Here is a 27,991-nt window from a genome sequence, read left to right as displayed (position 1 = left end):
TCGATCCAATCTTGCGGTGCGGAGGTCAGCGCATAACAATAGAGACCCCGGCGTGGGCATTCCTCGCTCCATGCCCCGGCCGTGCGCAGAGCTTATATATCCCCTGGAAATTTGCTGCTGGTTCCCCCTCCCTGCTGCACGGTCAGCATGCCCCACTCCCTGACCTCGCTGCTATTTAACGCCGTTTCCTTCCCAGAGGCCTTTCCTGCGTGCTTTCTGCGCATTCCCACCTCCGTTCCTTCGAAAAATGCTGCATCTGATCAGCATCCCGAGCCATTAAATCATCGCCAAGGAGGCGACATCCATTCGTTATGGTCTGCCTCTCGGCAACACCCACAATGTCCTGGGAACATCTTGCCGCCGGGAGGACTTCGGCCGCTAACTTACCAAAACGTGGTATTAGCCTCCGAGATATCCAAGCAGTGCGCCTTCGATATACTCCACCAACTATGGCAGATGCATCCGTTCAGGATATCGGTCATGGTGGGCTTCGATCTTCTGCGGGGCGCATTTCCCGCTATGAGAGGCTATTCACACGCCCTAATTATTGACGAGGTGCGTCTGATGAGCTCCATCGGCCGCCTGTAGTCTCATGTTGTCAGGTTTAGGTACAAAAATCCATACTGTCAGGCAATTTTATGGTATCCCAGCTCCTCAGGCGTGCCTTAGTCGAGCTACTACGGATGGGATGCGAGACTGCTGTGGATAGTATCGCGTAAGTTGCCGAACTCTACATTTTACAATCATTACCGACTGTCTGCAGGGCATCCAACGAGAACACTGTACACGCCTCCGCTCGCTTCTTAGTGGAACACGCCCAACTAGAGTACCGACTTCGCCCGGACGTACCCACTCTTTCAGACCCGCTCGTGCGCGATCTCCTGCAGGAGGCCGACATCTTCGTTCGTTCTTTCAGCGGCTTCTCGTCTTTCGGACTTTTCTCTCCCCTAGACTTCATGCGCATCTTTACACTCGTTTCCGAGCTCTTGACGCATCTCTGGATCTTGTCCACTCTGACGTTCGGTACTACCCCGCTCCCCGTAATTCTCGTCTCCATCGCCCTGTCCGCGCTTCCGTCCCTTCTATCTTGGTCCAGCAGCGCTTCTCAGCCGTGGGATAACCCCACATCCCGGTTAGAAGGCCGTCTAACCGCAAAACAAGAAGCCATGCGCCACCTCGCACACAGCGAATCGTACCGCCCCGAAGTGCTCCTGTTTGACCTCGCGCCGTGGATCCTCCGCTCGTGGGCCCGCGCCCGGAAAGCGCTCCTCGGCGTCGAGCGCCGCCACGAGAGCTGTGAGAGGGGTCTGCCCTCCCGCTTCCTCTCCCAAATATATCTTTCAGGGGCGTTCTCTGCATTTGAGCATGTGCGTACCGTTCATTCCTCCTCCGCGGACCCGAATTGAGTCGCCCTGCTTAGATTCCAGTGCTGCTGGTGCTCAACTCCTCGGCCTCCTCCCTCGGCGCATTCACGCTGTACCGCAACACGCTACAGAGCATGTTCCACACCGCGGGTGCGCTGCTGCAGACCCTCCGGATGGCGTTCCAAGGGGTGTTCCTGATGGGTGCGTTCTGTGCCGCCACGAAGCTGCAGCCCCGTCTTGAGCCTGCGGCGGATTGCGCGGTCGCCTACCGCCCTTCACCGAGTGGGGCGGCCATTGACATCAAGTGAGCTGACCCCTACCCTAGCCTCCTATTGGACACTTACTTATACCCACCGCAGGAACGTCTCGTTCACATACCCGGGCAACAATCAACCTAGCCTTCGGGGCGTCACGCTCTGCATCGCGGCCGGCGAAACAGTGGCCATCGTCGGCTGCAACGGCTCCGGTAAGCAACCGTCTACCACTAGCAACCCTTGTCAAGTGGGCTCACTTCTATCCGTGCAGGAAAAACGACGCTCGCGAAGGTGCTCCTCCGCATCTTCGACTTCGACAGCGGCGAGCTCCTTTTGAACGGCCTCGACGCGCGCACCGTGCGCCCGCAGGAGCTGCACGCGCGCGCCACCGCCGTCTTCCAGGGCTTCTCGCGCTTCAGCACGAGCGTCAAGGGCAACGTCGGCATCGGCTTCGTCCCGGACATGCACGACCCCGCCGCCGTGACCGCCGCGCTCGGGCTCGCCGGCGCAGAGGACCTCGTCAGCTCGCTCCCAGACGGGGTGCGCACGACGCTCGACGGGGACACGTCGTACCACGGCGGCTGCGAGGCGTTCTCGGGCTCTGCCGCGCGCAAACCGCACGGGCTGTCCGGGGGAGAGGTGCGTTCCTTCTTGCATCGAAGCGCAGCAGGCGCGTCTGACGAATCGTTCCGTGGCGCCGTGCAGTGGCAGCGCATCGCAATCTCGCGCGCCTTCATGCGCGCCCAGCGGCCGGAGGTGGAGCTGCTGGTGTTCGACGAGCCGGTACGTTACTCTTATGGCATGGCACGCGCGCCCCGGCGGACGGAGCCTCCGCTGACCGTGGTTTTTTGTTTTGCGGGTGGCTGCGCAGACGTCGTCGCTTGACGCGCACGCCCAGAAGCACTTCTTCGACACGGTCGAGCAGATCTCGCGCGACGCCGATGGGCACCGGACGAAGACCGTCGTGTTCATCACGCACCGGCTCTCCACCGCGCGCCGGGCGGACAAGATAGCGATGATGGAGAGCGGCGTGAGTGTTCTTCTGGGATAATACGACCACATTTCCGCAGTCGCTGACGTTCCACACAGACTATCACAGAGTTCGGCACGCACCAGGAGCTGCTCGCGCAGAACGGCCGTTACGCCGCGATGTACGACGCCTCCGTCTGACCAGGTGCACGCCCCAACCGGAAATCTAATATTTGGTATACATTTGGTTTGTTCGGAAGACTTCTATGTAGTACTAGATGCGGCACAGCCCGCCGTCGACTAATTCGGAAATACACATAAGAATAATGGCCCGCGCTACTGATACGGCTACTGATACATGCGCCCGCCCTATATCCCCTGCGGCCCCAGCCCGCGCTTGCCGTGGTTGAAGTACGTGAGCACCCCATCGTGCAGCACCGCGTCGACCCCGTTCGCGTCCGCCCCCGCGCCCGCCGCCGACGACGGCGGCGGCAGCCGCTCGAAATCCTCGCGCAGCCCGAACGTGCCCACGAGCAGCCCGAAGTCCTTGACGCCCTGGATCAGGGACGGCACGCGTGCCTGTGCAAATAGACGGCGCGCTCAGCACGGCGCGCAGAACACACTAAACAAAGGCTAAACGTACCAGCAGGCCGGCGTCGAGGATCACGCCGAGGAGATTGTTCAGCTTGCTGAACTCTACGGCCGCGTCCAGGCTCCACAGCCGGTAGTCGTGCACGTCGTCGATGTCGAGCGCGGTCGCACTCGGCGGCGCGCGGCTCCGCTCCCCGCACTGCGACGCCAGGAATACGGGGTCTGTCGGCGCGTCCGGTCAGTCAACCTTGTGCCGCGCAGGAGCGGAGGGGGCGAGAGAGAGCACGTACAATTCGGCTGTTTCCAGTTCAGCGCTGCGCACACGTCTGGGGCGAAAGACGTGAAGACGACGGGCCGGCGGCCCATCTGCCCCTCGAGCGACGACGTGTCGTAAACGGTGCGCAGGACGGCGTTGACGACATCATTGCAGTCGAGCTGGTGCCGCAGCGAGTGCCGCCGCTGCACGCGGAGCGGGGCGTACGCAATCTCCACACAAACGCCGAACGAGGGCGGGACGAGCTGCAGAAGTGACACGACGAGCCGACCCTGATGAGCTTAGCAGATTGAGGAGAGATCGGACGGGACTGACCCTGAACAGGTCCTGGAAGGTGATCATCGAGGACGAGATCCATCGCGCCCACGCCGCCGGGGGCGCCGACGCGGCGTCCGGCACCGCGCCGCCACGCCCCAGCCGGGCAGCGAGCGCCCGGAACTGCGCGAGGGTCACGTCCGCGACGCCGAGCTCGTACTGATCGTCCGGCAGCCGCCAGTCCGCGAAGATGACGGGCTGCAGATCGCGGGTGACCTGCACGGTCACGTAGATGTAGCTCCCGGTCACCGAGGAGTGTGTGAGCGAGTGGCCCGAGGCCATCGCGAGGGTCGGGTTCGACGGGGACGTCGGCGCGGACCCTAGCGGCCGCCCGAACTGGGGCGCGCGAGGGGGCAGGATCTTCGCACTACCACTCGGTACAGGCATGGCAAGCGACTTCCAGTACGTCTCTACCGCTCCTCCAATCTCAAGTTTGACTCCATTGAAGGGAGATATCACGTTGACCTCATACGACACCTTGGCCAAATATAAATACCGCGAAGAACACTGGGGAAAGAAGGATCGTACCTCTCCAATGACATGCAACCTTGGATCCAAGATAGGAAGCGTGAAGGGCTCGCTATTCTGGATTGCCTGGAATAGCGACGGGAGCGCAGTGGCGCGACCAATCGTTTTCGTCCCGAAGTTGGGGTACAACGAGAACTCTAATGAGAGGGCGTCCGGCGATGATACCTGGAACGTGAACACAATCTTCTGGTCGCGGATAGGGAGGGGAATGCTATACGGGGCAGAAGTGACCACGGGCGTCGCCGTCATCACGAGCTTGAGCAGCGGAGATGCGTGTAGATGTCGATCGTCGTATTGTGGTCCAACAAGTGGATGGCGGAGGCGCACGGCAGACGATGGTTGCGGGCCGTTGGCCCCATAGCTTGTCGTGAGATGCCCAATAGTGACCTGGATGAGCGCCGTCTTGTCGAGGTAATTGTGCCCGTAGACGCGGTACGGCATCATTGGAGGCGGCAGATACAAGGAAGGTATAGCGTCGATATCGGAGTCTGTACCAGAAGATCTTTGAGTGTCGGTCAGTGGGGATGAGCGAGACGCAGGGAGGTGAGCCGCCTGAGCCCGGGCAGCGGCTTCCACTAGCAGCGTGACACAATTTCGGTGGCCATACCAGGCGGCATAGTACATCGGCGAGTTCCCAGACTCGTCGACCACATTGATGCGGCAGCCGACCTCGAGCAAGACCTGTAGACAACGATCGCGGCCAAATCGCGCAGCATGGAAAGGCGGCGTCCACTCGTTGTATTTGTCCGGCACATCCCATCCCTCCTGGCGGGAGAGAATGCGACACACGTCTGCGTGGCCTTCTTGCGCGGCTAGGTGCATCGGGTACTCGCCATTGGTGTTCGGGAGGCTAGGGGCTCCGTAGTTCAAGAGCAGGACGACTACCTCTTGGTGACCCGCACGGGCGGCCAGCGACAGAGGCATCAGATCTGTATTTGCGCCCGGAGTCCGGACAGAGACCTGGTCATTCTCGAGGAGGGCCTGAACGCAGACCACGCAGCCTTTGAGTGTCGCATAGATGAGAGGCGTGCAGTTGTCGAGGTCAACGATGTTGGGAGGGAGTCCGACCTGGATGAGCCTCTGGCAGACGGCTCCGTGTGCATGCATGGCGGCATAGTGGAGCGCGGAACGCCCGTACGCATCCGTCTTGTCCTTCTGTACGCCTCCAGCAAGACAGAGGTCGACTAGCCGGAGGAGACCTGCAATGGCAGCCTCGTGTAAGCATGTCCGCCCGTTGATATCGTCGACGAACGTGTAGTCGAACGGGGAGGCAGTTGACGCCAGGATGAGGTCGGCCAATTCTTGTGGGGCGTCAAGAACGGCTTTCCACAGTATACGGGTGACATGATTGCGGGCCTCGCGAGACTGCGCCAATGAGTCGGAGTAGCGGACCAGATCGCGGATTGTGGATGCGTCTGTATCTGCAACCGCCTTGCGGAGGTTGCTCTCGAGGTCGTAGAAGGGCGTCATCTGCACGCTGCGGTCGATGTTGAGCTGGTGACTGAGAATGACATCCTCGGCAACGGTGAGCTCGTTTCCCAGCCCTACGGAGAGGTCCGTGATGTCCAGTAAACACGCCGCTACAGTGTCCGCCAGCTCGGAAATGAGCTACGAAAGCATGAGCATATCAGTCATTCCCAGGCACAGCGCGCGATAACCGGCGACGGACCTGTCTGTTGAACACTGGCTGCACCTCGACCTGACGAGCGAGGTAGAGCTCCTTCGTCGTCGATCGAGAGCGCTTGTCCCACTTCTTGAGGATCTTGCGGAAGCCCATGCCGTTGATCTCAACGAATTGCTGGAGAGGCGGGAGGTGTGTATGATGAGCTCGGCGACACGCAGGCGCTGTCATCTACCTGCAGCTTCCCGATATCTCGCTCCAGCAGCCGGAACCCCTCCTCGACGGCACTCCATTCGACGTGGTTCTTGGTCGCGTCGTCGAGCGGGTCGGGCAGGACGCGCATGGCGGCTGCGCGTCGCTTAGACAGTAGTGTCTCTAGACGCAGCTTGAGCTCTGCCTCCTTCTCGAGGTAGAACGCGTTGATCTATGCGCGGCGCATGAGCATCCGTAAGGCATGGATGCGCACAAGACCTGACCTTTTCGAGCTCTCGTTCGAGCCTGAAGAAGAACGCAGCTTTGTGGGCCTGAAAACTGGGTCCACGATCATCATCTTGGCCGAGAGCAGCGTATAATGGAGGCTCGTCTGTCGGCGGGGGGACCTGTGGCGCCGCATGAGACGAATGACCTGAAGTTGTGGTATGTACCGACACGCACATCGCTCGAAGACGTGAACGCGACCGCCTCTGAGGGCGGGCGGTTGGCAGAAAGAGAAGAGATGATCTTCTTGAGGGCCTTGTAGTCGAGGTAGTACGCGGACCACCCGGGGACCTGCTCGGCCTGGATTTGCTTGCCGAACTGCATGTGCGGTTCAGCGGGGGCGCGGGGGGGAGAGTGAGGGGAAGAGGACCTTCATGGCGGCAGGAAGACTCGGAGAGAGGGTGCTGGCGCGAGGCCGTGAACGCGAGAGAAGCGAGGAGGCGGCGAGGAGGACGGCGGGCGTCCGAGTCCATTCGCCGTCCGGGAGAGGCTCGAGTATTTGCGGGAGAGACGAAGCGAATTGACCCACGTGCACCCATATGCGGACAGATCCCGCATCTCGATTATCGCCCGACAGCGCGGGTCGCGCGGGGATCAGATCGGACGAACGTGCGTTCAATCGTCAAAATCACATTGGAACCCTACACGAGGATTTTCCTGAGCTGCCACAGCCGAGCCGGTACAAGCGTCACAGGGCATCGCCCATGCTCCTCTACGTACTCGTGTGCGCACCCGTAGCAGAACACATACCCAGACGGCAGCCCCGTCGCGTTCCCCAGCACCTCCCGGCACAGCGGACACACCCCGTACTCGATGTCGTCCACCCTCACCCCCTGCGGATGGGGAGGCAGCAGCCGCGGCGGCGGGACCGCGGGCCCGAGCGGCGACGTCGACAGCGACCGCGCAGGCGACGACGGCGAATACCACCACTCCAGGAACTTGATGAAGAATATCGCCGTCGGGAGAAGCACCTTCAGCGAGTCTAGCAGCAGCCGCGGCGATCTCCTCAGCGCATACTTCAGGACGGCGATGATCCCTTTAGGCGGCGGTCTTGGGGATTTGCGCACTCCGGCTTGTGCCGCACGCTATATGCGAGGCATGTCAGCCATAGTTCCGCATGCGCTGTGCGCAACCTTACCATATCGTCTGCGCTTATTCGACGCAGGTCGACGCCCACCCACGACAACCATGGGCGGTAGTGCGGCGTCCGTTCGAACAGGTATGCAACGTTGTAGAGCAGCAGCCATACTTCGAAGGAGGTGTTAAGCCATGGGTACGCTGCCTTGTACGCTCTTCTCCAGCGCCCCTTCCACGACTGCGCGGCGTCAGGATACTGGCAATGTTAGAATCATACGATACTCACCTCGTCCACTACTGGCTGTCGGCTCTCTTCTATGAGGTCGTGCTGAATGCCCCCGCCGAGCTCCTCGAAATAGTCTTGCGCCTTAGCACGCGCGTATGGGAGGCCCACCTGTGCTGCTTCAATATCCCCGAATGTCGCCACCGAGGTGTTTATGACGTACCAGCAGCAGCAGTGAACGCCAGATCTCCCTGTCCCTCAGCTTCTCCTCAGCAAACACCCCGCCCGACGCGGTCCGCGCACGGTCGGTCTTGAAGAGCGGGGTCCGCCGTCGCTTCAGACCATAGAAGTTCTCCGCGAAAGATGCACCTGCGAAACATTGTCATGAAGCCGTCCCAGACGCGAGGTGGTGGGTACGGACCTTGAGTGCGCAGGTAATGCCTCTCGACGAAGAACATGAGCAGCGCGTAGAACTCCTCATGTCGGTTCACTATCCGCAGCAAGTATCGAGGGTATGATTGCGCGAACACCTACAATACCCATGAGCATCCGCGGAGAGTGATCGAAACGTGTTCCCTCACCGAGAGCACGTACTTCAGAGCCGGCTGCAGGAGGTCTCTCAGCTGTTCTTGCGCGACGAGCTCGAACAGCGTCGGCTTGAGCGGGTCCTCGCCCACGTCATTGTAGAACTCCATCGTGCAGGCGGTGGTAGCAGGGACGCGACGTTATGAGGAAGCGTGTAGTAGGACCGCATGAAGCCGCTTGAACGTCACCGTTCGCGGTGTGGGGGAGGCGCTTTGAGCGTCTGTTGCGGCGGTAATCATATGCTAGCAGCTAGGTCATGCCGAGCGCCTGCCGCCCTTTGCGATCATGCCATGAGGCTCTCAACCTCCTACTGTAAACGATGTGGCAAACACCCCTTGACTGGCAAGACAAACACAGAGAGGCAATGTGACATCGATACACAAAATTCAAGACTCGGTTTCGTTCCAGTGGAAGCTGGTATATGGCCGGCCGTTCTCGCGAACATGCTCGACCTCAGTCCACTGCCACACCATACCCTCGCCTTCTCCACCTCCGCGGCAGCGCTTGAGAGTCAGTGAACGAGCGACTGGCGAAGTTGCTTCACCCTCATCATCGTCCGGCTGGTCCTCGCCTGGTTGCGCTTCTTCGTCTGTTGACCACTAATCAGTCTTCACGTCCAACAACCGACGCATACAGTCCGAGGTACTCACGAACTTGCGCATCTGCGCACCACTCAAAATATCTTTCCAGCAGCACAGACAACGCGTCTCGGTGGCGCTGTACGTCGTGCGTCTGGTCTTCGAAGGAAAGAGGGCGTAGAATGGGCAGCTTCAACTCCGCCAGCCCCGAGTCGAAGACCACCAGCTTGGAGGCTTTGCCACTGGTGGGACTGTAAGCCACACCATGTTTCAGCGTAACTACTCCGACAAAAAGAGGAGGTACGTACTGTCGAGGAGACCATGAATTCGTCAATGCGAGCGCGGAGGAAATGACAGAGAGATACGCGGACACCCTGTGTGCATACTACACTCGGCATCCGCAGCGGAAGCTCAACGTTAAAGGGGACCTACGTTGTCTCAGAGGACGCGTTGTCAAGATACGAGGATATCTCGTGCAGCACCAGCAGACTCGGCGCGGCGTCGAGTGTCGTCTTCTCGTGGTGGACGGTCGTGTCGTATTCATGCAGCATCGACAGTAAGAGGCGCAGGTGCGCCAGCGTCGGCGGATAGCTACAGCGTCGCGTTCGTCAGTGTGTCATGGCTCGGATATCGTATGGCACTCACTATATCTCCGTTCGGCGGCTGGCGTATGCGACGCGGCCGTGGCCACTGTTACGGTCCAGCCATTCGTCGTCCAGGTCGACTAGCGCATCCTTGAACGAGGCCCGGTTAGGTGACAAGAGGATCGCTTTTGCGTCAGGATTTGTGAGTGCATGCGACAAGAGTAGGTGTACGGGCGCCGAAGCGTGGTAAGGTCCCTTGAGGAGCAGGTTTTGGTACTCCGGCAATTCTGGACACGGCTGGGGGAACAAGAAGGCCATCGTGTGGTGTGAGCAGTGGGTGGCATGCTCGTGGTCATGGTGCAAAGAGAAGCCTCTTTAGGAAGCGCGATTGCTTCCTCCCTCGCCCACACAGCCACAGCATAAGTAGTAGGGGCAAGCTCCGTTCTATATATTGCAACTACGGAGGTGGTACATCTTGTTATGTGGGGCAGTGTTGTGGATACATGCATATATCTAGGATTGCGGCGAAAACACGAGAGCGATTGCATAATGTGAGGGTGCAGGACGGAAGCAAATCGACGAGTAGCAGATGCTAGTAGTAACTTGGATCGTAACGAGGAGACCGAGCAGAGACTGGTGCAGCCTTCACGCCCACATGGCGCGGAACTTCTCGTCGAACTCGGCGGTCACCGCGTTCAGCACCTCGAACACCCTCCAGTCGCGGTCAGTCACGCCCACCGGCCGCTTGTACGACTCCGCGCCGTCCACGCTGTCCACGTCGTCCGCCTCCGCGGGGTCGATGGTCCCGTACCCGCTGTCGATCTCCGACACCCCGTCGCCCGCAACAGACTCCGCCCGACTCGCATTCGCGCCCGCCTTCTGCAGCAGCTGCACGAGGCCCGTGCGGATCGTCTTGAGAGTGAGTGTGAAGTCCTGGAGGACGTACCACACCTCGCCGTCGCGGATACCGTTCGCCGTCTTCAGCGCCGCGGTCTGTCCGTGCGTGTAGAAGTCGAGGAGGTACGCGTTCAGCGCGAATTCGTCGTTGTCTGCGCCTGGGATAGCAGTGAATTGGCGCATGGAGGGGATGGCGTGCTCGGACACATGGAGGCCTTGCCGGGCAGTACTCGCCAGTTCTGATACCGAGCCGAACGAATCACCGTGTCCCGAGGTTGCAACAAACGGCGAGCGTGCCAAGGTGGACACTGCCGTACGCTGCAGCCGCTCGCGGAAAGGCGACGATTCTTCCTTTTCCGGTTCGCAAACGGTCTTCCCGCTGAACGGAAGCTTGGTGTCCTCGCCCAAGGCATCCTGGTGCTGCGAGAGGTACGCCAACGCATAGCCAGTGAAGACGCGCTTGATGTGCTGCTCGTGCTCAAGCAACACCTTGCGGGCGTCGCCCGGGAGGGGAGGTAGAACGACCACAGACGGCGACTTCTGCGTGATCGCTTTGAGATTGGTGGCGGATGCATACGCTTTCGGCAGGTAGCGACGGCCGAAGAGATGACACAAAAGGAGTAGGAGGTCGCGTTTGGCCCGAACAGGGTTGGCGTGGCTGCAGATCTTGTGGACGACACCGTGGCGGAGCAGGGCAATGAGTGCTAAGTTGCTCGGCTCGGTGTAGTAGAGATGAGCGGCGACGCCGTAAAGGTTGATAGGGTTGCCTTGTGCGTCGAGAAGACCAGCGCGGCGAAGATAGTCGATGCTGAACCGGATGTGGTGCAAGAGCTGTTCTCGGCCGACGTCGGAGACGAAAGTGATGTGAGGCAGACGGAGTATACTCCGGATGGCGTCGCGCGCAACAGGGGCGTCGTTCGATCCTTGCAGAAGGTTGAACAGACGGAGGACCATGGTCGATGTTAGCGGGAAGTTGCCACCGAGTGAAGGCAGCTTCGACAACACGAGTCGCTGACACCTGTCCATCGCGAGGCCATAGAATACAACCTTCCCGAGCAGGTCGTAACCTCTCCTGCCGGCTATGGTTCACTACCTTTAGTCCACCATGTTGACAAGATCCACAATAATCACTTACCACGACCAGCACATTGGCGATACTAGGAGAAGCGGTGAGTATGATATAAATGACCCGCTCCAGACAACGCTTACCATGAGAGCAGTGAGGAACGGCGAGTCACCGCAGAACACCGAAGTCTTGGTGGGGGCGTTGATACCAAGCGCCAATGTTCCTAGAAGACTATGTTCAGTATCTACAGTATGTAACCGCTACATTCAACATACCTGTGGCAATGACGACGCGCAGGAATCCTGAACGGTAGAGGCTGACAGCACGATGAGACGGTAGACGTATAAGCTTTGAAGCGTTACTCACCTCTCAACGAGCGTCCGGTAATGCTTGTTCATACCAGAATGATGCACACCGACACCCCTCCGCAGAGCCTTCAGGGCCCAGTCCGGGGTTGAGGTCCAGCCGAGAGACCGAATCTCATCATCGAGGTCCGCCTTCGAGAACGCCTGCGAGCTGCCCGCAAAGGAAAACTGCGGCGACGGGTCGTCAGGGTCAAAGGATGCCTCCCAGCTCGTGTCCCGATCGGCCGCAGGCTCGTCATCCTTCTTGGCCTTCTTGAGCCGATCTGCCTGGCGTTCACGCTCCTTGGCCTTCGACTCCCAAAGCTCGAACTGCTTGATCTTGCGCTTCCACTCCGGGTTCGTCTCGCGCCACCTCTCCTCAGTCTTCTCGAGAACATCGATGATTGCCTGCGCCATGTTTTCACAGACCTTGCGATCGAAGTTGAACAACAAAGCCGGCTAAGTAGGATGATAAGTACATATTCACGCGAAAAGAAAATTGAACACTCACCAAGTCTCCGCTCGCCTGCAGATCCGACACCAAGGTGATCAGGTTGGTGTAGAACTCCTGCGCCGCGGGGATGTATCTCTGGTCTGCTGTCTCGACCATCGGATCGGACACCTTCCTGATCACACCGTTCAATACCGAATCCTGGTCCTGTGGATCGTTCGACTCCATCATTTCTGAGATCTCCTTCGTGAGCGCCGCCTCATAGCGCAGGATCTCCTTCTGCTTCAGGAGGGTTCCCTTTGAATCCGGGAAGAAGCGCGTAGGATCCAGCGCATCCAGATCGAATGAAAGGCGGTCCCGGAAATCCCCAAGCGCATAGAAGAGGGACAGGCAGTCCGCCGCTTCCAGCGAGAAGTCGGAAGGCAGGCTGCGAGCCCCAAACGAGAGCATAGATATCGGGTGGATGAAGCGCAGGCGCTCGGTCTTGCGGTACTCGGCGAGGCCGTTGAAGGGTGCGGGCTTGTCTTTTGGCTGGAGTAGGTACGTGTACTTGCGGAGATGCGAGTATCGGTGGGGGTGGCGGATGAATGTGTGCTTGAATCCATGCGCTTCCTGGACGGATGCGAGCCATGCATTAAACTTCTCGGGTTCTCCAATGGTGGCAGAAAGACCGCTGTGACCTCGACGTTAGTACCTTCCACGCATGATATGACATTCCCTTACATTAGTGGGCAGGGAGCGAGGAGGATAATCTGCTCCCAGACGGCACCGCCTTCCTGCTGGCCGATGGTGTGGATCTCGTCAAGAATGATCCTGGGTTCCGCTTCAGACACTACACACAGACACGATGAATCGACACTCACCGCTTGATTCTCGGCGTCCATGTCTTCGCCATAGGAGGCGACAGGAGCATCGTCGCCAACACCTCCGGTGCTGTGACAAGAATCTGGCAGTTCTGGGGGTTGTGCACTCGATAGTCCCGCGTATGAATGGCCCAGCACGCCTCTGATGACGAAGGATTTTTAAAAAATATCCATCTCAAATGAGGATTTCACTCACTGGTGCCCAATTCTTTGCGGAATCGCGCGTAGACCTCAGCGGCGATCTGACCGACGAGCGCCTTCGTAGGAGCAACATAAACGAGGATATCATCATCAGACGACCTCAGCAACGTCTCCATCGCGTAGTAGGAGATGAACGTCTTTCCGGCACTGGTAGGAGCTGTCATTCGGAGTCAGCTTTCGATTGAAGCGATACTACAAGGTACTCACCGGCCACCAAGACTGACTCGTTCTGGTCCAAGCAGTCCAGCACCTTGCGCTGCCAGGCGTCAGGCTTGAACGCCACACGCGGGTCACTCTGGCTGTCCATGCTTCTGTCCATGTACTCGCCGAACAGGCGCAACTGCCACACAACGGGGTCCTCGGTGATGCGCATCCACTTGTGCAGCACGTGGCCGCTCTTCGACTTCACGAGCTTGACGAAGTCAAAGTTGAGCAAGCGGTCCTCCTTCACCACCGTCGCTGCGTCCGCCCACGCGTCGATGTATTCTTCCAACCCAAGCGCGGCGAGACACGTAGCCAGCTTGCGCACGGCCGTTGGGAAGAGCTCCTTCGACTCGAAGATCTCCTTGGACATGCACATGGCCGTGACGCTGTAGCGGTCGCGCGCCGCCGCCGAATCCTGCGCGGGGTCGGCAAGCCAGCGCAAGAACTCCAAGTGGAGGCGGTATAGGCGCGCTTCGACGGCCAGCCAGCCCTCTTTCGTGCGCTTGTTCCGCATGAGGTTCTCGATCGCGACGATCCTTGCGGGGACCGACTTCTCCTCGATGTCCTTGAGCTGGTCTTTCCACCACTGGACGTTGGAGTCATCCTCCTTCGTCTGCTTTTTGGCCTGGTTCGCCTGGCGAATTTTGTCTGCAGAGGATATGACTTCCTTCTTCCCCTTTTTTCCTGCACCGCCCTTGCTGGGTTTTGAAGCGGCAGCGTCCTACAATTCAATGTTACCGAGGACGCTTGTGGAGCAAACACTCCGACGTACCGCCTTCGCACTAGATGCGGGAGCTCCCTTCGACTTTCTTGCAACAGCGGCACTGGGGATGACCATCTGCTGCAGGGGAGTGCCATACGCGCCAGTGAGGGTCTCCGCCTGCCACTGCAGCTTGGCCATGAAGCGTTGTTCGCTCTTGAGCTGGCGCTTGCGCTGCCACTCGGTCAGCTGGACATGCGTATCGCTTCCACCCATATGCGGGGGAAGGATGGCACGCTTGTGGTTGTGCCAGTGTTGAGTGTCGCTGAAGACGGTGTTGAACTCGAGGTGAGAGGGGTCTTCGTCTTCATCACCGCTGTCCACCTCAACATCGAGGGCAATGGAGGCAAGTTCCTCATCGAACAGAAGGTGCTCGAAGGGTAGCAGCCTCAAGGGACGATCCTCAGGTTCATCCTGCGCGGGAGCGACCGGGGCAGGAGGGAAGCGAGCGCGGAGGGCGACGAAGTCGGGGGCGCGTATGTTGCATTCGCTCCATATTTCTTCCACAGCCGTTGAGATCTCAGGCCCAAGCATCGAGGAGAGGGATGGTTGCTCAGCTCTGAGAACATAGTCCAGGAGCGCAGCAAATACCCGACCGTCCACGGTGACCGCGGAGGCGGCATCCTCGAGGTCAAGGAATGCTCTCGGGAGAAACGCAGTGTGTAGGTGGTCAGAAAGGGCTGCGGGAAGGACTACGGGAGGTTGAGCTCGCTCCTTCAAGCCGAGGTGAGGCACGAAGAGGATGTGTGCCACAAAAAGCTGAAGGAGTTCGGGAAAGAGCTCATGCTGCGATACGCTAGATTCGGACAGGTTGTTGACGAGGTCGACGGCCAACTCGCGTGCAGGGAGCAACTCGACATCCTCCAGCGGTGTCGCGGTATCGCCTGCACGTAGGTCGGTTTCTTGTGCGGTCAGCGACTGCAACGCATTCTGGACGGCTAGCCAGAACCCGTGTTGGAACCGACTCTTCGGATCACCGTCTACACGTTGCTCGTAAACAAACGACAGGATCTGCGATTGTCCATGTCAGTACATGAGTGTCGGGTTGGTGCGCTCAACCTACCTTGGAGTCTCGGTACTCAGCACCCTTCAACAGCGTGATAGAGATGCCTTGGGCTAGGAGGGTATAAATGAATACACGCTGAAGCAGGATTCGTTCAGTGTGCGCTGTTGACGCAGCTCCTTCAACGACTCCTCCGTCGTTAGTCATCACGAACATAGGCTACGGCGTTAAAAGCATGTCAGCTCGCTAATGTAATGTCTCCGATCCGCGAGCATTTTACCTTCGTATGCATTCGATATGCCAACCAGGCTGGATCTGAGGTGTCCAGAAACGTGTGGACTGGGATATCTAGCGCACTCAAGTGATTAAAGAGGATAGACCGCGCCAGTGTACGGGACGACGAGGTGTGTTCGTCCTCGCCGATCTGAAGCGTGAGGAAGCGTCTGTCTGATGGAGCACTGTTAGATTAGAAGGTGCTGCCGAGTGAACACTCTCACCATGCCAGAACACAATCTCGAAGGACGCGGAGCGGCTCGAGATCTCGTGTAGGACACGCTCCATGGTGTAGATCGCGTGGACGATCTGGAAACTGACATCTATAAACTCTGCTTCAACTTCCGCGGCGTGCAGTACTGTATATTGACTGTACCATCTGTGCGCCCTAGTGCAAGTAGAGGGTCGTCGAGGACGAGCTGTAGTAGTGCCTCGCCTGACCAATGTGTTCAGTGCGCGAGCTCTAAAGAGTAACGGTAGATGCGCACCATCTACAACGAATGGTTCACTTCCGGCGTAGTCTCCGATGAGGTCCATCCACCGCCCCCGTCTGCTGACTGGAGTGTACCACTGCGCGTCGATGAGGCGAACCGCATCCTTGGGGCTTTGCGCGTTTGAGGATCCAGGGTCGAGGGGGAGCTGCTCGACAGCAGCGTCAAAGTCATCCAAATCCATGGTGGTGGGAGTGATGAGGGTACCTTGGATGCTCAAACGAGCTTTTGTGCCCAACTGGAAGTTCTGCAGGCCGCGTCGAGGCAGGCCGTCTTCACTGTGACTGCGGTAGCCGACGGTCCGCCAGCCGACCCAACGTCATACCCGTGGGCATCAATCAAAGAGCGCCCATATTGAACCATGGGCGCTTCCCCACTGCGCCTTTCTCTCCGAGACGCCGACCAAGTCGCTGGCCGACTGCCTCCGACTGCCTTGCCGAGCTCTCCCAACTCGCGACCATGCACCCCTTCGCTTCCTATGTTCTGCGCAGCTACTACAGGGAGACCGGATGGAATGAGGATAATCTATACGCGAACCTCACGCGCTCGTCAAATGGTACGCTGCTTCGCTCTCATCCTTGCAGGACTTCGCCCAGACGGCTAGAACAGCGCTGCTCGACTTTAGTGTGCCCCGGGGGCTGCATTTCTCCATATCAAAGTCCCCCAACTCACTCTTCAAGACGACGTATTCCATGAATGCGCTGCCCTCCCTAAATGGTTCCGTGGGATATATATTCACCAGCTGTAACCTGGACGTGAAGGGCTCCGGCGACGTCCGCTTCAAGGACATGGTCGACCGTTTCAAGGTCTTTGACCAGCCGCGAAAACCCGAGGGCAAGGAGGAGGAATGGCTAGCAGGCGAGCGCGTCGACACCCGAGGTAAGCCCATCCGAGCATCGTGCCCAAGCAAAGTTCTTACAGTGCAAGCAGACTATCTGTTATACGGCCGTATTTATGTCCCTACGGGTCGACTTGATGCTCTGTACTCAACCCGAATAACGCCCACCCTCCAGGGCATGGTCGCGGCGATCTCAGACCCACGTGCACCCATCTCATACGAAAAGTCCAAGGGGCACGGCCCGGCGAGCAACATCATGTTCAGCCTACAGCAGGACACGGGAAAATGGTGCACCGAGTACACATGGAGTGCAGAGGACGGGATGTGGGGCGTCCGCTCGCTCTACAATTTCGGCAAGGTCGGGCCCGCGCCGGAGAGCGACAGCGACAAAGCGGGGCATACGTCCGCGGGCAGGAGGTCGGGCGTGAAGCGGGTCGACGAAGAGGAGGCGATGGAGGGCGGGTTGAGGGGCCGAGTGTCTGTTGGCGGAGAGTTCTACTTCAGCGCGAAGGAGAAGAGCGCGGGAGGTGCGTGCAACCTGACATTCGCCGGCACCTCTCGTGAACACTGATCGTCTGCATTTCAGTGTCTACCGGTATCCGTTTCACCACAGTACCAGACGCAACCCCGCCATCCTTCCAGGTCCCTTCATCCTCATCCTCGCCATCCAGTCCAACCCCGCGCGGCCCGCCCTCCCAGCCACCCACTACCATCACCGCGCTCTTCAACCCTATGCTCGGCCATATATCCGGCGCGTATGCCGCACGAGTGTCCCGCGACCTCTCGCTCGCGTCCCGCTTCGACTTCAACGTCTACAGCTATGAGAGCGAGTGGTCCGTAGGCGCAGAGTGGTGGCAACGCCGCGGAAAACATCATCCTCCACTGCCCACAGAAGACGAACCGCCGTCGGCCCTGGGGTCGGTCTCGGTCTCAGAGCTCGCTGACGAGGTCCAGGGAGTGGTGAAAGCCAAAGTGTCGACAACAACCGTGCGTGCCCGCTTTTCATCTATATCAGTTAAAGTACGCTGACTGAAATATTCATAGGACGTCTCATTACTATGGGAAGGACGGCTCCGGAACGTCCTGGTCAGCTTGGGCGTCGTCTCCAACCTCTCTAGCCGTTCGAAGCCCATAAAATCCGTAGGGCTCGAGCTGTCGTACTTTAGCTCCGGATAATACACCCCATTCACCCTGACCGGTCCGACTCGCAGCAAGTTGAGTATAACGGAGAAGAGTCATGATCGATTTCCATTTGCGAGATGCATCCAGACGCCTGAGCCACTACTAGCACACTATCACCTGAAAGATCCAGCACGGAGATTAAGGTCCGAAACGTACGCAATATCGTATACAAGCATGAGATGGGATGGGGAGGGGCACGGAGCACTGGAGGGGGATGGCACAGGAGACATAGACGTGGATGTAGATGGATGGGGGTGGAAGCACACGCAGGACAAGGACACGGAGAGGGGGAGGGACTAGGTACTGAGCTGGGTATCGAGCCAACATCGAGCCAACGGGAAGAGAAGCATCGGACAGCACGGAACCAGGGAGATATGCAGCGGTACACGATACACGGGGGCAGCACCAATTCTAGTGTTGTAAGCGGCGGCGGTCACTCCTTCGTCGCGGCAGCCGCAGCGGGAGCAGCAGGGGCGGCGGCCTCGCGCTTCGGCGGCGGCGCACCATTCAGCGTGCGCATGAGCTGGGACATCGCGGCTCCAGTGATGACGGGGCGACTACCGGCTCGCGCACGGGCGGTGGACGTGCCCGGACCTGTCGGCGGCGAGGAGTGCGTGCGCGCGTGATTGATGCGGTCCCGGTGCGACGCGCGCTCAGTGTCGGGGAACGCGCCGTGCGAGGGGCTGAAGGGCATGCGCAAGCCGTTCGGGCGGCCGACGGTGTGCGCGCGGCCGTGCGTGGGGTGGAAGGACGGGGTGGACGTAGTGGTGTGGGCGGTGATGTGACTGGGGGCTGACATGGACGAGGACAACGGCGCGTGCATGGAGGCACCCAGGCCCTGTCGCTCGGGCGAGGTATCCTTGGATGAAGAGGAGTCGTTATGACCCTCCGAAAGGATGGACGCGTGCATTGAGCTGTTTACGCCGCTTGTTGTACCATCTTCCAACGTATGGTCCTCCAAGGCCGGAACAGGCTTGCTGGGAAGAGTTTGCTTGACTGGAGGATCTTCCGCAGCGGCTGGCTTGGGTGGAAGAGACGGATGCAATGGCTGGGACTTGTTCAGCGGAGACTTCGGTAGTCCTCCTTTCGCCTGCGCCCGGTCGCTATTCTGAGCCGAGCCGTTGAAGAACGATTGTACAAGCGCCTTCGTTTGACTGCTGCCCTTCGTAGGATGCGCCGCCTTTGCCTTGATTTCCGGCTCACCTCGGGGTGTGTGGTCCCCCTCGGGAGTAGCTACATTCTCGACCGTAAGATCCGCCGCAACACTGGGCTGCGGAGATCCAAAATCGAGATTCGGCAAAGGTTTCAGAGCGCCCGCGAGGATGGGGGAGATCAGGTCTGGCTGGCTGGTAGGAGGCGGCAAGCTGCTCGTAGTCGACACGCTCTTAACGCCCCAGTCGTCCAAGTCGGGCAGACTGTCGTCGTCGTCGCCCGCCCAGTCAATATGGCTTCCCGGAGTGTGCGGTCTGTCCATGGCCACGGCCCTGACCCGCTCGACGAGGGCGTCGATATCATGCTTGATGTCGAACGACGGCGTCTCCGGCGGCGGAGGCGGGGCCAGGTGGGGCGGGAGGTCCTTCATGATCACAGGTGATTTCTCCGCGCGCAGAAGACTCGTACTAGACTCGGTAGAGGGCGACTTCTTTGATGAGACGGATGATGTGCTCCCTTTGTTTTGAGAGCGTTTACGGCGTGAGCGGTTAGGCGTCGTTGCGGAGGGAGGCGCGTCGGAAGAGGCGACGGGAGGAGGGTTCACAACAATTGGAGGGAGCTTGCGCGCGGGCCCGGGTTTGCTCTCTGACGCTTTCCTCACGGGCGGCTTGACCTCTTTGGGTCGGCCCGACGGTTTCGGCGGCAGAGAGGAAGACAGATCACTTGCGGATGTTACAGAGGAAGTCGAGGTCAGCGGGGGCGCGGACGGTTCTTTCTTAGGTAGATCCTTGTGATCCCCGTTCAGCTTGGAAGGCTTGTCCTCCACGCGCGGAGTATTGGGCCCGCCAACACGTCCACCCCGACCTCCGCGTCCTCCTCGACCACTTCCGCCTCTTCCGGGCCGTCCTCGGGCTGAACCGCGAAACGCAGAACCAGGTTCTCCACTGCGACCCCAGCCGCTACGACTTGGAGGCTGGCTGGCCCACATGGAGGTATTCACACCTCCAGAGGGCGTTGATGGTGCTGCAGCGGAGGCCATATATACGAAGGGCTAGTGTTGGATGTTCAGGGCAGTCTGTAAACATGCCAGGCACCTCTCAGCAACGTCAGTGGGAGATAATAGAGACGCACCCACGGGGAGGGTGTGAGGGGTGTCAGAGAGAGTATACAAGGAGGTGTCGTGGCGGGCGTTCGTGATATTTCGTGGGCAGGAGGCGATAGATAGAGCAGCGTGGAGGGGGGCGTGAGGCGTAAGGGGAGGGGAGAGGCTAGAGCGTGTTGGGTTGAGCAGAGGGGCCCTCGCGAGCTGCCCGTTCCTGCATGGGCAGGTCTCATTCCCCTTCCGGATCTTCCCACGTGGCCGTCTCTCCGCGCGATCTGCGTGCTCGGCGCGCCTTCACGCTCTCCTCCATCGTCGCCCTCCATCCCTCGCCACCATGTCGAAAGCCTCCCAGCCAGAGCTCAAAAAGGTGCGCTCCAGTCTCCATACGAAATGCGCGTGATGCTCATCCCGCCTTGTTCCAATCCACACAGTTTATGGACAAGAAGCTCTTCGTCCACCTCCAAGGAGGCCGCAAAGTTAGCGGGACGCTGCGCGGGTACGACCTGTTCTTGAACCTGGTCATCGACGACGCCCTCGAGGAGACCAACCCCGCGCAAAAGCACCCCATCGGCACTGTTGTAAGTCTGCGCGCTACCCTGACTCCTAGCATATGTTCATTGCGACGTTATCGTCCCTCTTTTACATAGGTCATCCGCGGCAACAGCGTTACTTCGATGGAGACACTAGAGGCGATACGGTGATGCGACCTGTGGTATGTTGGGCTCGGTCGTGTTCTGTATAATACCTGTATTGTTATCCTCCCCTGCTTGTTGCCAAGTGTCGCCCCAAACTTCCACCTCTGGATGCTGCCAAACCCTCTTCCAAATCCCAACGAAAATTCTGTCGGAACAGCTGTCTAAGGAATACTTCACGCAAGTAATTCTCAGTGTCTTGATTCGAGCAGTTGTATGTTACAGGTGTGTTCATTCAACATCAACAGAATCATTCTTAAGAAGTTAGAATACCATAAGTTGACTTTACAAGTAGATCTTACAAAGCGTAACAAGTGAACGAGATAGTCCTAAGCGTGACATAGGGTTAGGGTTAGCGCAACGCGCCGACATGAAAAAGGCCCGCCCAGCCCGAGGGCCGAAGCGGGACAGGGAAATATTGAGACGGTGCATGAGCCGAAGCCCATACAAACCGCAAGGGCCCCCTGGGGACAGGGTCGCCGTGCTATGAGAGGCCCCCACGGCCCACGAACCCTGGTACATGAAGGGGCTCGTGCCATCAAGGTAAGTATGAGTTGTTTGGATGTTCGAGGAGGGCTTTTATACCGTGCAGGCGCGCACGGACCATGCCCATCAATGTTAACGTTTGAACCTGTTTGATCCCTCTCTGAGCTCTAATCCTCATTGCCACCACGAGTTCAGGTGCTCGCAAGTCTCATACCCACTTGTAACTTGCAGGCTTTTCTAAAGATACACAGATGCTCAGACAAGACGTTATAATTCGAACCAACGATCATCACAAATTCTCTTTTTTTGACGGTGCTTGCTTAACGCGACTATTTACTACATTCTAGTCCGCTAAGTAATTGCAAGAGACGGGGGCGTTACCCCCCACACCGCGCCGGGGGAAATGCTTTATGCACGATGTTAGTTCATCTAGTGTGGGACTGCATACCTCCAGGGCGCGGCTGAGTGACCTCAGCCGTTATCCCTGACCTCCGACAGCGTCAGCTTACCCACGAAAACCCCCGACATACACGCCCAGTCTCTTGGGAGGGACTTCTCGTCGTGCAAGACTCCCCCCCACGTCGCTTCCACCACCTCCTGTGCGATCACGTGCCGTCCCGCAAGGCGCTTGCTAGTCATAGCGCAGTCCATGCTCAGACGCTTGTTCACCGTCGCCATCCATCGGTTGGCGATCTCCTCTCTCGAGTGAGTTTTCTGCGGTTCGTCCGCCCATCCGATCACCCGTTCACATCGCAGCTTCCAGACCAAGTAGGCCGCCTCGCCGACAATCATCCGTGCCAAGCGGGTCGCGCCGCATCGGATCTCATCCTTCTCGTTCATTATCGTCCACAGGTGCGCTCCGGTCACAGCGCCCAATGTCATGACCGGTAGCGTGACGCCTTTCTTACTCAGGAGCTGCCTGGTGAGGTCCCATACTTCAGTCTGCCCCGGGGCTCCGCATTCTGTCAGGATGTGCTCCATTGACTCTTCGCAGTTGCATCTAGAGCAGCGGCTCCGCTCCTCGTACCCAGGTATGTTCGACCAGAACCCCCCCACCCTGAATGCTTGGTGCAGCGCCTTCCAGATAAAGTCCCTCACTCGCTTCGCAATCGGGTCTTTTCGGAGCAGCATCCACAGCGCAGCCTCTCTGTGCTCCGCCCCGGTCGTCTTCGCAACGCTGGCCACCGCTTCGCTGACCCCTCGGGTCGTCGCCCGTCGTGCAGGCCTCGGTGTCCGCGCTCTAATGCCCTTGTACGCCAGGCTCTGCGTCAGGTCAGACAGAGAGGCCCCTTCATGCACGTACTCGACACTCGGGGGGAGTGCAACGGGGCGGAGTTGTTGTGGGAGGTTCGCTCCTTCTCTCGCAAGGCGGTCCGCTTCCTCGTTGCCTCGCTCGTTCGCATGGCCTTTCACCCACCTGAAGGTCGTCGGTGCGCTCCTCGTGCGAAGATGCGCGACCGCCTCCTTAATTACTTCCGCGTTCGCCACCCCTATCCATCCACGTCGTTCCCACTTCGGCAGATGTTGCGTTAGTCCTTCAACAACATACTTCGAGTCGCTCACGATATGTAGCGGTGCGAAGGGAGGGGTGAGCATGTGGGCCAGGGTCACAGCATACATCTCCGCCGCTTGGTTTGACTGTTCGTTGTGTGGCACTCGTACACCAGTGTTGCGCGGATCTTGCTCTCCAAACCAGACCCCGCTCCCCGCGCAGGCGTTGGACATGCCGTTGTTGATGCAAGAGCCATCCGTGAACACCTCAACCGCCTCCTGTGGGACCTGGAAACTCCCCGGCATCCTTAGTGCGATGCGCTCCGCCGCCCCGGCTCGCTCGAACACTCGGAACATGGCTGCCACTGGGGTGCCCTGCCTAATGCTCGGGTTAAAGAGTATACGCCCGTTCTCAGCTCTCGCCGTCTCGTTAGATCGCATGCGCGACCTTGTGAGGCTAAGGCCATCAATCATCACAAATTCTCACTCCTTGGTATGAGTGTGTTTGATATGACAAAGTTGCTTGCTACGTTGTACAACTCTAATGATATGCTACACGAGTTTGAAACCAAAGTAGACTTGACTATGAATGACTGGAGAACGGTATCCTTCAGAACACGCATGGAAAATGGAGCGCTGCGCAGATATGCCACACACCTATCGACAAGTTCGGCTACACCTCGACGACACCGGCGCGGAATTGTGAGGACAGGAAGCCGTCCTCCATGGACACAGAGATGACAGGTTCGGCGTGGCCCTCGCTACCAGGATACAAATACTGAGTCGTATAGGCCCTAGCGTCGGTAAAGTGGCTTGTCCCCGTCGAGGCAGCGATAGACGCGTCGTCCTGAGAAATTGGAGTGTGGTCGAGGGGCGCGCCAAGGGGGCCGATGAAGCTAGCGACGAAATGAGGCGTGCTCTCGTCCGAGTCGTTTGGATGCCGGGCGAATGAGGGGAACGAGATCATGGTGTCGAGGTCGTCAAGGCTGCGGGAACCATCTGCTTCTCGTAAGTTGAGCAGGAAACGGGAGACGAGAATCGCTGTAAGCCTGTAGACTCTATGTGAGCGTTTAAATCATACGTCGAGGACATCGACTGACGGTTCCTCTAACGTGAGTGTATACGTGAAGCGCTGCTCAAGGGTAAGCTAAGTCGCAAGCACGATGGAAGCATGTTCATATTTACCTCGGTGAGGCTGAACACGATGTGAAATATGCTCATAATGAAGAGGAGCCTGCGCACCGGTGAGTCGCTACGCGCACGAAACTCCGTACACAATACTCACAGGAAATATATCGTTCCTGTACATAATTCGGTCAGTAGCAGGACCAATACGACGGATGGACAAACGACCGACCATCACGCAGTAGCAGTGTGGAAAGTGAGACCTTCATGTTGGCTTGCGCTACCAGTTTCCTGATGCCGTAGGTTTTCCACCAGGTGAGAGCGATCACGAGCACATTGTTGACAATGACACTCGCACGAGTTGCGATCAGCACTGCAGATAGTCACAGCTATCAGGGACACCTGAGAAGACCCGAACCAGAACCATACGCACGTCTGCAGAGTAACACAGTGGTCAGCTACGGCGAGCATGAGACCGTGACAAGGGGGAGAAAACACACCTAACGTAGATTTCGGTCGGAATTAACCACTCCGCAAAACATCCTATAGGAAGTGGATAGTTGATCGCGGATGTCTGCGAATACAGATACTAACCGGCGGTGAGTTTGAAGGAATAGGTAGACACAAAGCGAGCGCAACGTACTATGTTTGAAGCGATCTGGACCGACCCGGGTATCAGTACGAGGAGTGCCATCTTCCAGCTATTCCCACAAATCGCGTATATGCGCAGTGTCGAGAACGCTTCGACAATCGTGAGCCTGGCCTTGGAAGATGAGCGGCAAGCCCTTACCTGTCCACACGACGTAAGGCAGTATCTGGACTACCATACTGTAGATGTTGACTGCATGGCAACTAAGGCCAGGTGGTTTAGCGAGTTTGGTACAAAATACACAAGACGTGTGTACCTCTACAAGTCAACTCGTCAGTACAATATAATGGGTCTCGCAGATCACGACGACCCTCACCATATCCGATAGTGCCTGATGTGCCACGATGTAGACAGGATATTTCAACAACGCCAGGTAGCGGTTCAGCCAGAATAGGGCAGTAGCACCCGTAAATCGTCTGCCCCACACCTGGTCGATCTCGCGGTCGATGGTGATGAGGTACTCATAAAAGATGAGAGCTGCATATGGTCAGAAAGAGGACTCCATTGATTGAGCTTACTTGGGTACTCACTGAACGCCGTAAAATCACAGCATGCCTCGACAAAGCTGCCGAACGAGAGGGTCAGAAAAAGTGCAAATCAGAACGGCGTGCAGACGTACTTCTCGGCGTATAAGGAGACGTCCATGGTGGAGAGCGCAAGACCTCGGCGTTGCGTGGAATACTGGACGACGCATCTGGCATTTATACTGAGCGCCGCCGCCGTCTGGATGAGGACGTTGCGGCGAGGACTAGAGGTCAGCGTACAGACTGCATGGGCATCACGACGTGCCGCGTGCCATGAAATCAGCGTGCCTCGCAAGGCTGCACTTCGCGCAAGCCGAGTGAGAGCATGTGTAGTGCTATCTGTACAGGATGGTCGTGAGCATGAGGGGGGCGCCCGACATGATTGTGGACCTACTGACCTCCCCCCACATGGCCGCGATGGGCGCCCGCAGCCCTCACTTGCGCATGCCGAATGAGGCTCCGAGGCGAGATAATCGACGCCACAAGAAGCTTCTCAGCGGTGCAGAAGATGATAGGTAGCTGTAGATGCCTGTTGGAGGTGCGGTAATCCCGAGATGAGATCGCAGCAAAGGACACCGCCGGTTGAGATGTGTACCATCGAAGGTGGTTAAGCATACACACCAAACTCCGATGGCTGCCAAGACGAAGTACTGGTCTATTGCGCCGTCAAACGTCCAGTAGAATGATGAGCTTCGACGGAAAGCCTGGGGGAGAGCTCTGTGTATAAACCTCGACAATGAGTATACTACATGTCCAGATCACAGCATGCTGTCGACTCACTAGACTTTCAGGAGTCGTTCAGTCGTGACTGCTCGCTCGGAGAACTTGCAGGAGCGATCAGACTGCGATCCTGTCTGTTATAATTCAGCTGCAACTGAGTCGCGGTCGGTCGTCGGCCGGTGCAACCTGCCTAGGGACCCACAACATACCCGGTGGAAGTCGCATGCACTCCGGGGCACAGAGCATTGCGGTAAAACGAGGTGTATTGCAAAAAAGCGGAGGCACAGAACGAGTACAGAGGACCGGTGCAGAGATGAAGAGATGTACGTCGCAAACTATGGCAAGCGGCGGTAAAACGCACGCCATCCGCCTCAAACGAGGACGTCGTTCTCTTCCACAGCAGATAGGCCCCGTCCACGGTCGAGCCGTCTCGGCGAGGCATAGAGCGTATCCCTGTGGTAGAATTTATGTAGTGAAAAGGCGACGCGCGCGCGCCTGCCTTTATACTCCGTCGCGCGGCGCCCACGTGGTACGCCAATCGAGATCGGCTGAATCGTGGACACCGCGGGCGTCGGCGTCTGTCCTGGGGCTGCAGCAGCACCTCCGCCCACGGAACGCACTCCCAGGACACACACCACGCTTAGCTTGCACGTTTATACTTCTGATTCTTGCGCTAAGATGCCGGCTACTCCACGCACTTCTGAGTTTCGCGAACTGGTGCGAGAGAAGGAGAGAGGCATCCCCGAGGCGAAACGGCGTAAGCTCTCGCGACCTTCGAAGCGCTCAACACCTGAGGGCGAGAGGCTGGAGACGTTGAACAAGGAGTACGTGAAGGAGGCATACGTCGTTGTGAGTAGTCATACAGCTACCTATACCGTTGTGAAAGATTCACGCGTGGACTACGGATGCTAGCTCAGTCACATCAGCACCCTCGCACGCATGCTTGTCTCCGTGCGGAAAGCATACCTTAATGTCGACTCCCGGAGTCCGCCAATGCTGCGGCCGACCAGCCGAACAATAGACATAGTTGGCGGCGACCAGTCATGGGGTGACCTCCGACACTTGACGAACGAGGAACGGGACCAGATAGACCTGCAGGCACGGGTCATCCTCTCCCGATGTAAGGACCGTGTTGCACAACTGGAGGACTTGGAGAAAAGTGTGTTCTACAATCTCATCACATTCCTTTGAAGCCATGCTACAGTAGCTGACTATGGTCCAGAGCGTGTCGAGCTCGCTGCCAGCCAACAAAACCCGTTCACAAGACTACTGCCCGCACGCCTTCGGCAGGACGACTCGACGGCCGCCTCCGACTTTGTCGCAGCCCACCATGCCGGCATGACATGGTACCTCAGCCGACGCCTCACGGAGACGAGCCAGGCCCTGCGCGACATGCAAGAGGAGCGGATGAAGCGCCAACTGGAGCGGTCACGCACGCTCGGGTCGGGCGCCGCACGGGAGGCCATGTACCTCAGCGCATACGAAGCCCCGCCTTCCCCGGCAGAGTCGACCGCCAGCGGGAGCTGGCTCGGGGGCGCGTCCAACCTCGCTTCGAGCTTCGCCGCCAGCATCGGCGGCCCGTCCTCATCGCCCTTCGAGTCGACGTCGACGCTCAAGCCGTCCGCGTCGCTGCGAGACGACTACATGTCCGAGACGGACGAGGAGGAGCTCGAGCTGTCCGCGTCGCAGATCCAGCAGTTCGAGGAGGAGAACGCGAACATCCTGCAGTCCGTGCAGGACACGCTCGCGTCCGTGCAGCAGGCGGAGGCGCGGCTCGTCGAGATCGGCGCGCTGCAGATGGAGCTCGTCGCGCACCTCACGAAGCAGACCGAGCAGACCGAGCAGCTGTACGAGGACGCGATCGCGACCGCGGCGACGGTCGAGAAGGGCAACGAGCAGCTCAAGGAGGCGCGGCGCCGGGCGCGGGACGGGCGCAAGTGGATCCTGCTGTTCCTCATCGGGGCGAGCTTGTCGCTGCTCTTCTTGCACTACTATTGATCCGGCTTATGCTCCGTGTATGTGTATGGAATTCCGGTC

General features: G+C 58.6%; 11 protein-coding genes across 11 annotated transcripts; 4 read left to right on the top strand and 7 right to left on the bottom strand.

Annotated features, from left to right (window-relative positions):
* Window positions 1-147: 147 nt before the first annotated feature.
* Window positions 148-2,788, top strand: TRAVEDRAFT_117078 (P-loop containing nucleoside triphosphate hydrolase protein; the record flags this gene model as incomplete). Its single annotated transcript, XM_008037127.1, has 9 exons — window positions 148-555; window positions 609-715; window positions 764-1,367; window positions 1,421-1,668; window positions 1,724-1,830; window positions 1,890-2,257; window positions 2,324-2,401; window positions 2,490-2,648; window positions 2,708-2,788. 9 exons carry the CDS (start codon window positions 148-150, stop codon window positions 2,786-2,788), a joined length of 2,160 nt encoding a protein of 719 aa, XP_008035318.1.
* Window positions 2,789-7,006: 4,218 nt separating this feature from the next.
* TRAVEDRAFT_162312 (ubiquitin-protein ligase peroxin 12) lies at window positions 7,007-8,434 on the bottom strand. Its single transcript, XM_008037126.1, has 6 exons — window positions 8,275-8,434; window positions 8,115-8,223; window positions 7,917-8,062; window positions 7,757-7,864; window positions 7,532-7,708; window positions 7,007-7,478 (listed from the first exon to the last, which is right to left on the bottom strand). Exons 1-6 carry the CDS (start codon window positions 8,386-8,388, stop codon window positions 7,035-7,037), a joined length of 1,098 nt encoding a protein of 365 aa, XP_008035317.1. The 5' UTR covers window positions 8,389-8,434; the 3' UTR covers window positions 7,007-7,034.
* An 850-nt stretch (window positions 8,435-9,284) lies between these two features.
* Window positions 9,285-9,758, bottom strand: TRAVEDRAFT_118064 (uncharacterized protein; the record flags this gene model as incomplete). The annotated part of the gene is made up of 2 exons (XM_008037125.1): window positions 9,285-9,447; window positions 9,502-9,758. 2 exons carry the CDS (start codon window positions 9,756-9,758, stop codon window positions 9,285-9,287), a joined length of 420 nt encoding a protein of 139 aa, XP_008035316.1.
* Window positions 9,759-9,870: 112 nt separating this feature from the next.
* On the bottom strand, window positions 9,871-16,177 carry TRAVEDRAFT_142884 (P-loop containing nucleoside triphosphate hydrolase protein; the record flags this gene model as incomplete). The annotated part of the gene is made up of 16 exons (XM_008037124.1): window positions 9,871-11,416; window positions 11,473-11,494; window positions 11,547-11,626; window positions 11,679-11,719; window positions 11,770-12,206; window positions 12,259-12,871; window positions 12,922-13,011; window positions 13,062-13,203; window positions 13,258-13,419; window positions 13,470-14,187; window positions 14,239-15,237; window positions 15,290-15,448; window positions 15,510-15,676; window positions 15,727-15,825; window positions 15,879-15,938; window positions 15,991-16,177. The coding sequence occupies 16 exons, from the start codon at window positions 16,175-16,177 to the stop codon at window positions 10,086-10,088; spliced, it is 5,307 nt and encodes a 1,768-aa protein (XP_008035315.1). The 3' UTR covers window positions 9,871-10,085.
* A 275-nt stretch (window positions 16,178-16,452) lies between these two features.
* Window positions 16,453-18,023, top strand: TRAVEDRAFT_69673 (mitochondrial distribution and morphology protein 10; the record flags this gene model as incomplete). The annotated part of the gene is made up of 5 exons (XM_008037123.1): window positions 16,453-16,549; window positions 16,603-16,872; window positions 16,924-17,358; window positions 17,418-17,818; window positions 17,876-18,023. The coding sequence occupies 5 exons, from the start codon at window positions 16,453-16,455 to the stop codon at window positions 18,005-18,007; spliced, it is 1,335 nt and encodes a 444-aa protein (XP_008035314.1). The 3' UTR covers window positions 18,008-18,023.
* Window positions 18,024-18,210: 187 nt separating this feature from the next.
* TRAVEDRAFT_69672 (uncharacterized protein) lies at window positions 18,211-20,240 on the bottom strand. Its single transcript, XM_008037122.1, has one exon. It carries the CDS (start codon window positions 20,202-20,204, stop codon window positions 18,447-18,449), a length of 1,758 nt encoding a protein of 585 aa, XP_008035313.1. The 5' UTR covers window positions 20,205-20,240; the 3' UTR covers window positions 18,211-18,446.
* A 337-nt stretch (window positions 20,241-20,577) lies between these two features.
* TRAVEDRAFT_69671 (like-Sm ribonucleoprotein) lies at window positions 20,578-21,109 on the top strand. The gene is made up of 3 exons (XM_008037121.1): window positions 20,578-20,634; window positions 20,699-20,845; window positions 20,915-21,109. Exons 1-3 carry the CDS (start codon window positions 20,602-20,604, stop codon window positions 20,966-20,968), a joined length of 234 nt encoding a protein of 77 aa, XP_008035312.1. The 5' UTR covers window positions 20,578-20,601; the 3' UTR covers window positions 20,969-21,109.
* A 219-nt stretch (window positions 21,110-21,328) lies between these two features.
* TRAVEDRAFT_102365 (uncharacterized protein) lies at window positions 21,329-21,517 on the bottom strand (the record flags this gene model as incomplete). Its single annotated transcript, XM_008037120.1, has 1 exon — window positions 21,329-21,517. A coding segment is annotated over one exon (189 nt), but the record flags the coding sequence as incomplete, so codon positions are not given.
* A 399-nt stretch (window positions 21,518-21,916) lies between these two features.
* TRAVEDRAFT_117342 (ribonuclease H-like protein) lies at window positions 21,917-23,170 on the bottom strand (the record flags this gene model as incomplete). The annotated part of the gene is made up of 1 exon (XM_008037119.1): window positions 21,917-23,170. The coding sequence occupies one exon, from the start codon at window positions 23,168-23,170 to the stop codon at window positions 21,917-21,919; it is 1,254 nt and encodes a 417-aa protein (XP_008035310.1).
* Window positions 23,171-23,609: 439 nt separating this feature from the next.
* Window positions 23,610-25,355, bottom strand: TRAVEDRAFT_44095 (uncharacterized protein; the record flags this gene model as incomplete). The annotated part of the gene is made up of 13 exons (XM_008036794.1): window positions 23,610-23,985; window positions 24,037-24,068; window positions 24,122-24,170; window positions 24,222-24,237; window positions 24,294-24,434; window positions 24,480-24,496; window positions 24,562-24,650; window positions 24,705-24,802; window positions 24,852-24,913; window positions 24,952-24,968; window positions 25,027-25,187; window positions 25,241-25,275; window positions 25,330-25,355. 13 exons carry the CDS (start codon window positions 25,353-25,355, stop codon window positions 23,610-23,612), a joined length of 1,119 nt encoding a protein of 372 aa, XP_008034985.1.
* Window positions 25,356-26,632: 1,277 nt separating this feature from the next.
* Window positions 26,633-27,952, top strand: TRAVEDRAFT_18037 (uncharacterized protein; the record flags this gene model as incomplete). The annotated part of the gene is made up of 3 exons (XM_008036524.1): window positions 26,633-26,803; window positions 26,867-27,113; window positions 27,159-27,952. 3 exons carry the CDS (start codon window positions 26,633-26,635, stop codon window positions 27,950-27,952), a joined length of 1,212 nt encoding a protein of 403 aa, XP_008034715.1.
* Window positions 27,953-27,991: the final 39 nt, after the last annotated feature.

Source organism: Trametes versicolor (assembly GCF_000271585.1).
Source record: "Trametes versicolor FP-101664 SS1 unplaced genomic scaffold TRAVEscaffold_3, whole genome shotgun sequence".
Classification (NCBI taxonomy): domain Eukaryota; kingdom Fungi; phylum Basidiomycota; class Agaricomycetes; order Polyporales; family Polyporaceae; genus Trametes; species Trametes versicolor.
This window is presented reverse-complemented; position numbering and strand designations above follow the sequence as displayed.

What these genes read in the sequence shown, in the direction of transcription:
- TRAVEDRAFT_69671 (XM_008037121.1), top strand. Translation starts at nt 20,602, where the DNA reads ATGTCGAAAGCCTCCCAGCCAGAGCTCAAAAAG. An exon ending in CCCAGCCAGAGCTCAAAAAG is followed by an intron (nt 20,635 to 20,698) that starts GTGCGCTCCAGT and finishes CAATCCACACAG; the next exon opens with TTTATGGACAAGAAGCTCTT. An exon ending in AGCACCCCATCGGCACTGTT is followed by an intron (nt 20,846 to 20,914) that starts GTAAGTCTGCGC and finishes TCTTTTACATAG; the next exon opens with GTCATCCGCGGCAACAGCGT.
- TRAVEDRAFT_69672 (XM_008037122.1), bottom strand. Translation starts at nt 20,204, where the DNA reads ATGGCCTCCGCTGCAGCACCATCAACGCCCTCTGGAGGTGTGAATACC.
- TRAVEDRAFT_162312 (XM_008037126.1), bottom strand. Translation starts at nt 8,388, where the DNA reads ATGGAGTTCTACAATGACGTGGGCGAGGACCCGCTCAAGCCGACGCTG. An exon ending in GCATTACCTGCGCACTCAAG is followed by an intron (nt 8,063 to 8,114) that starts GTCCGTACCCAC and finishes AATGTTTCGCAG; the next exon opens with GTGCATCTTTCGCGGAGAAC. An exon ending in GACAGCCAGTAGTGGACGAG is followed by an intron (nt 7,709 to 7,756) that starts GTGAGTATCGTA and finishes GACGCCGCGCAG; the next exon opens with TCGTGGAAGGGGCGCTGGAG.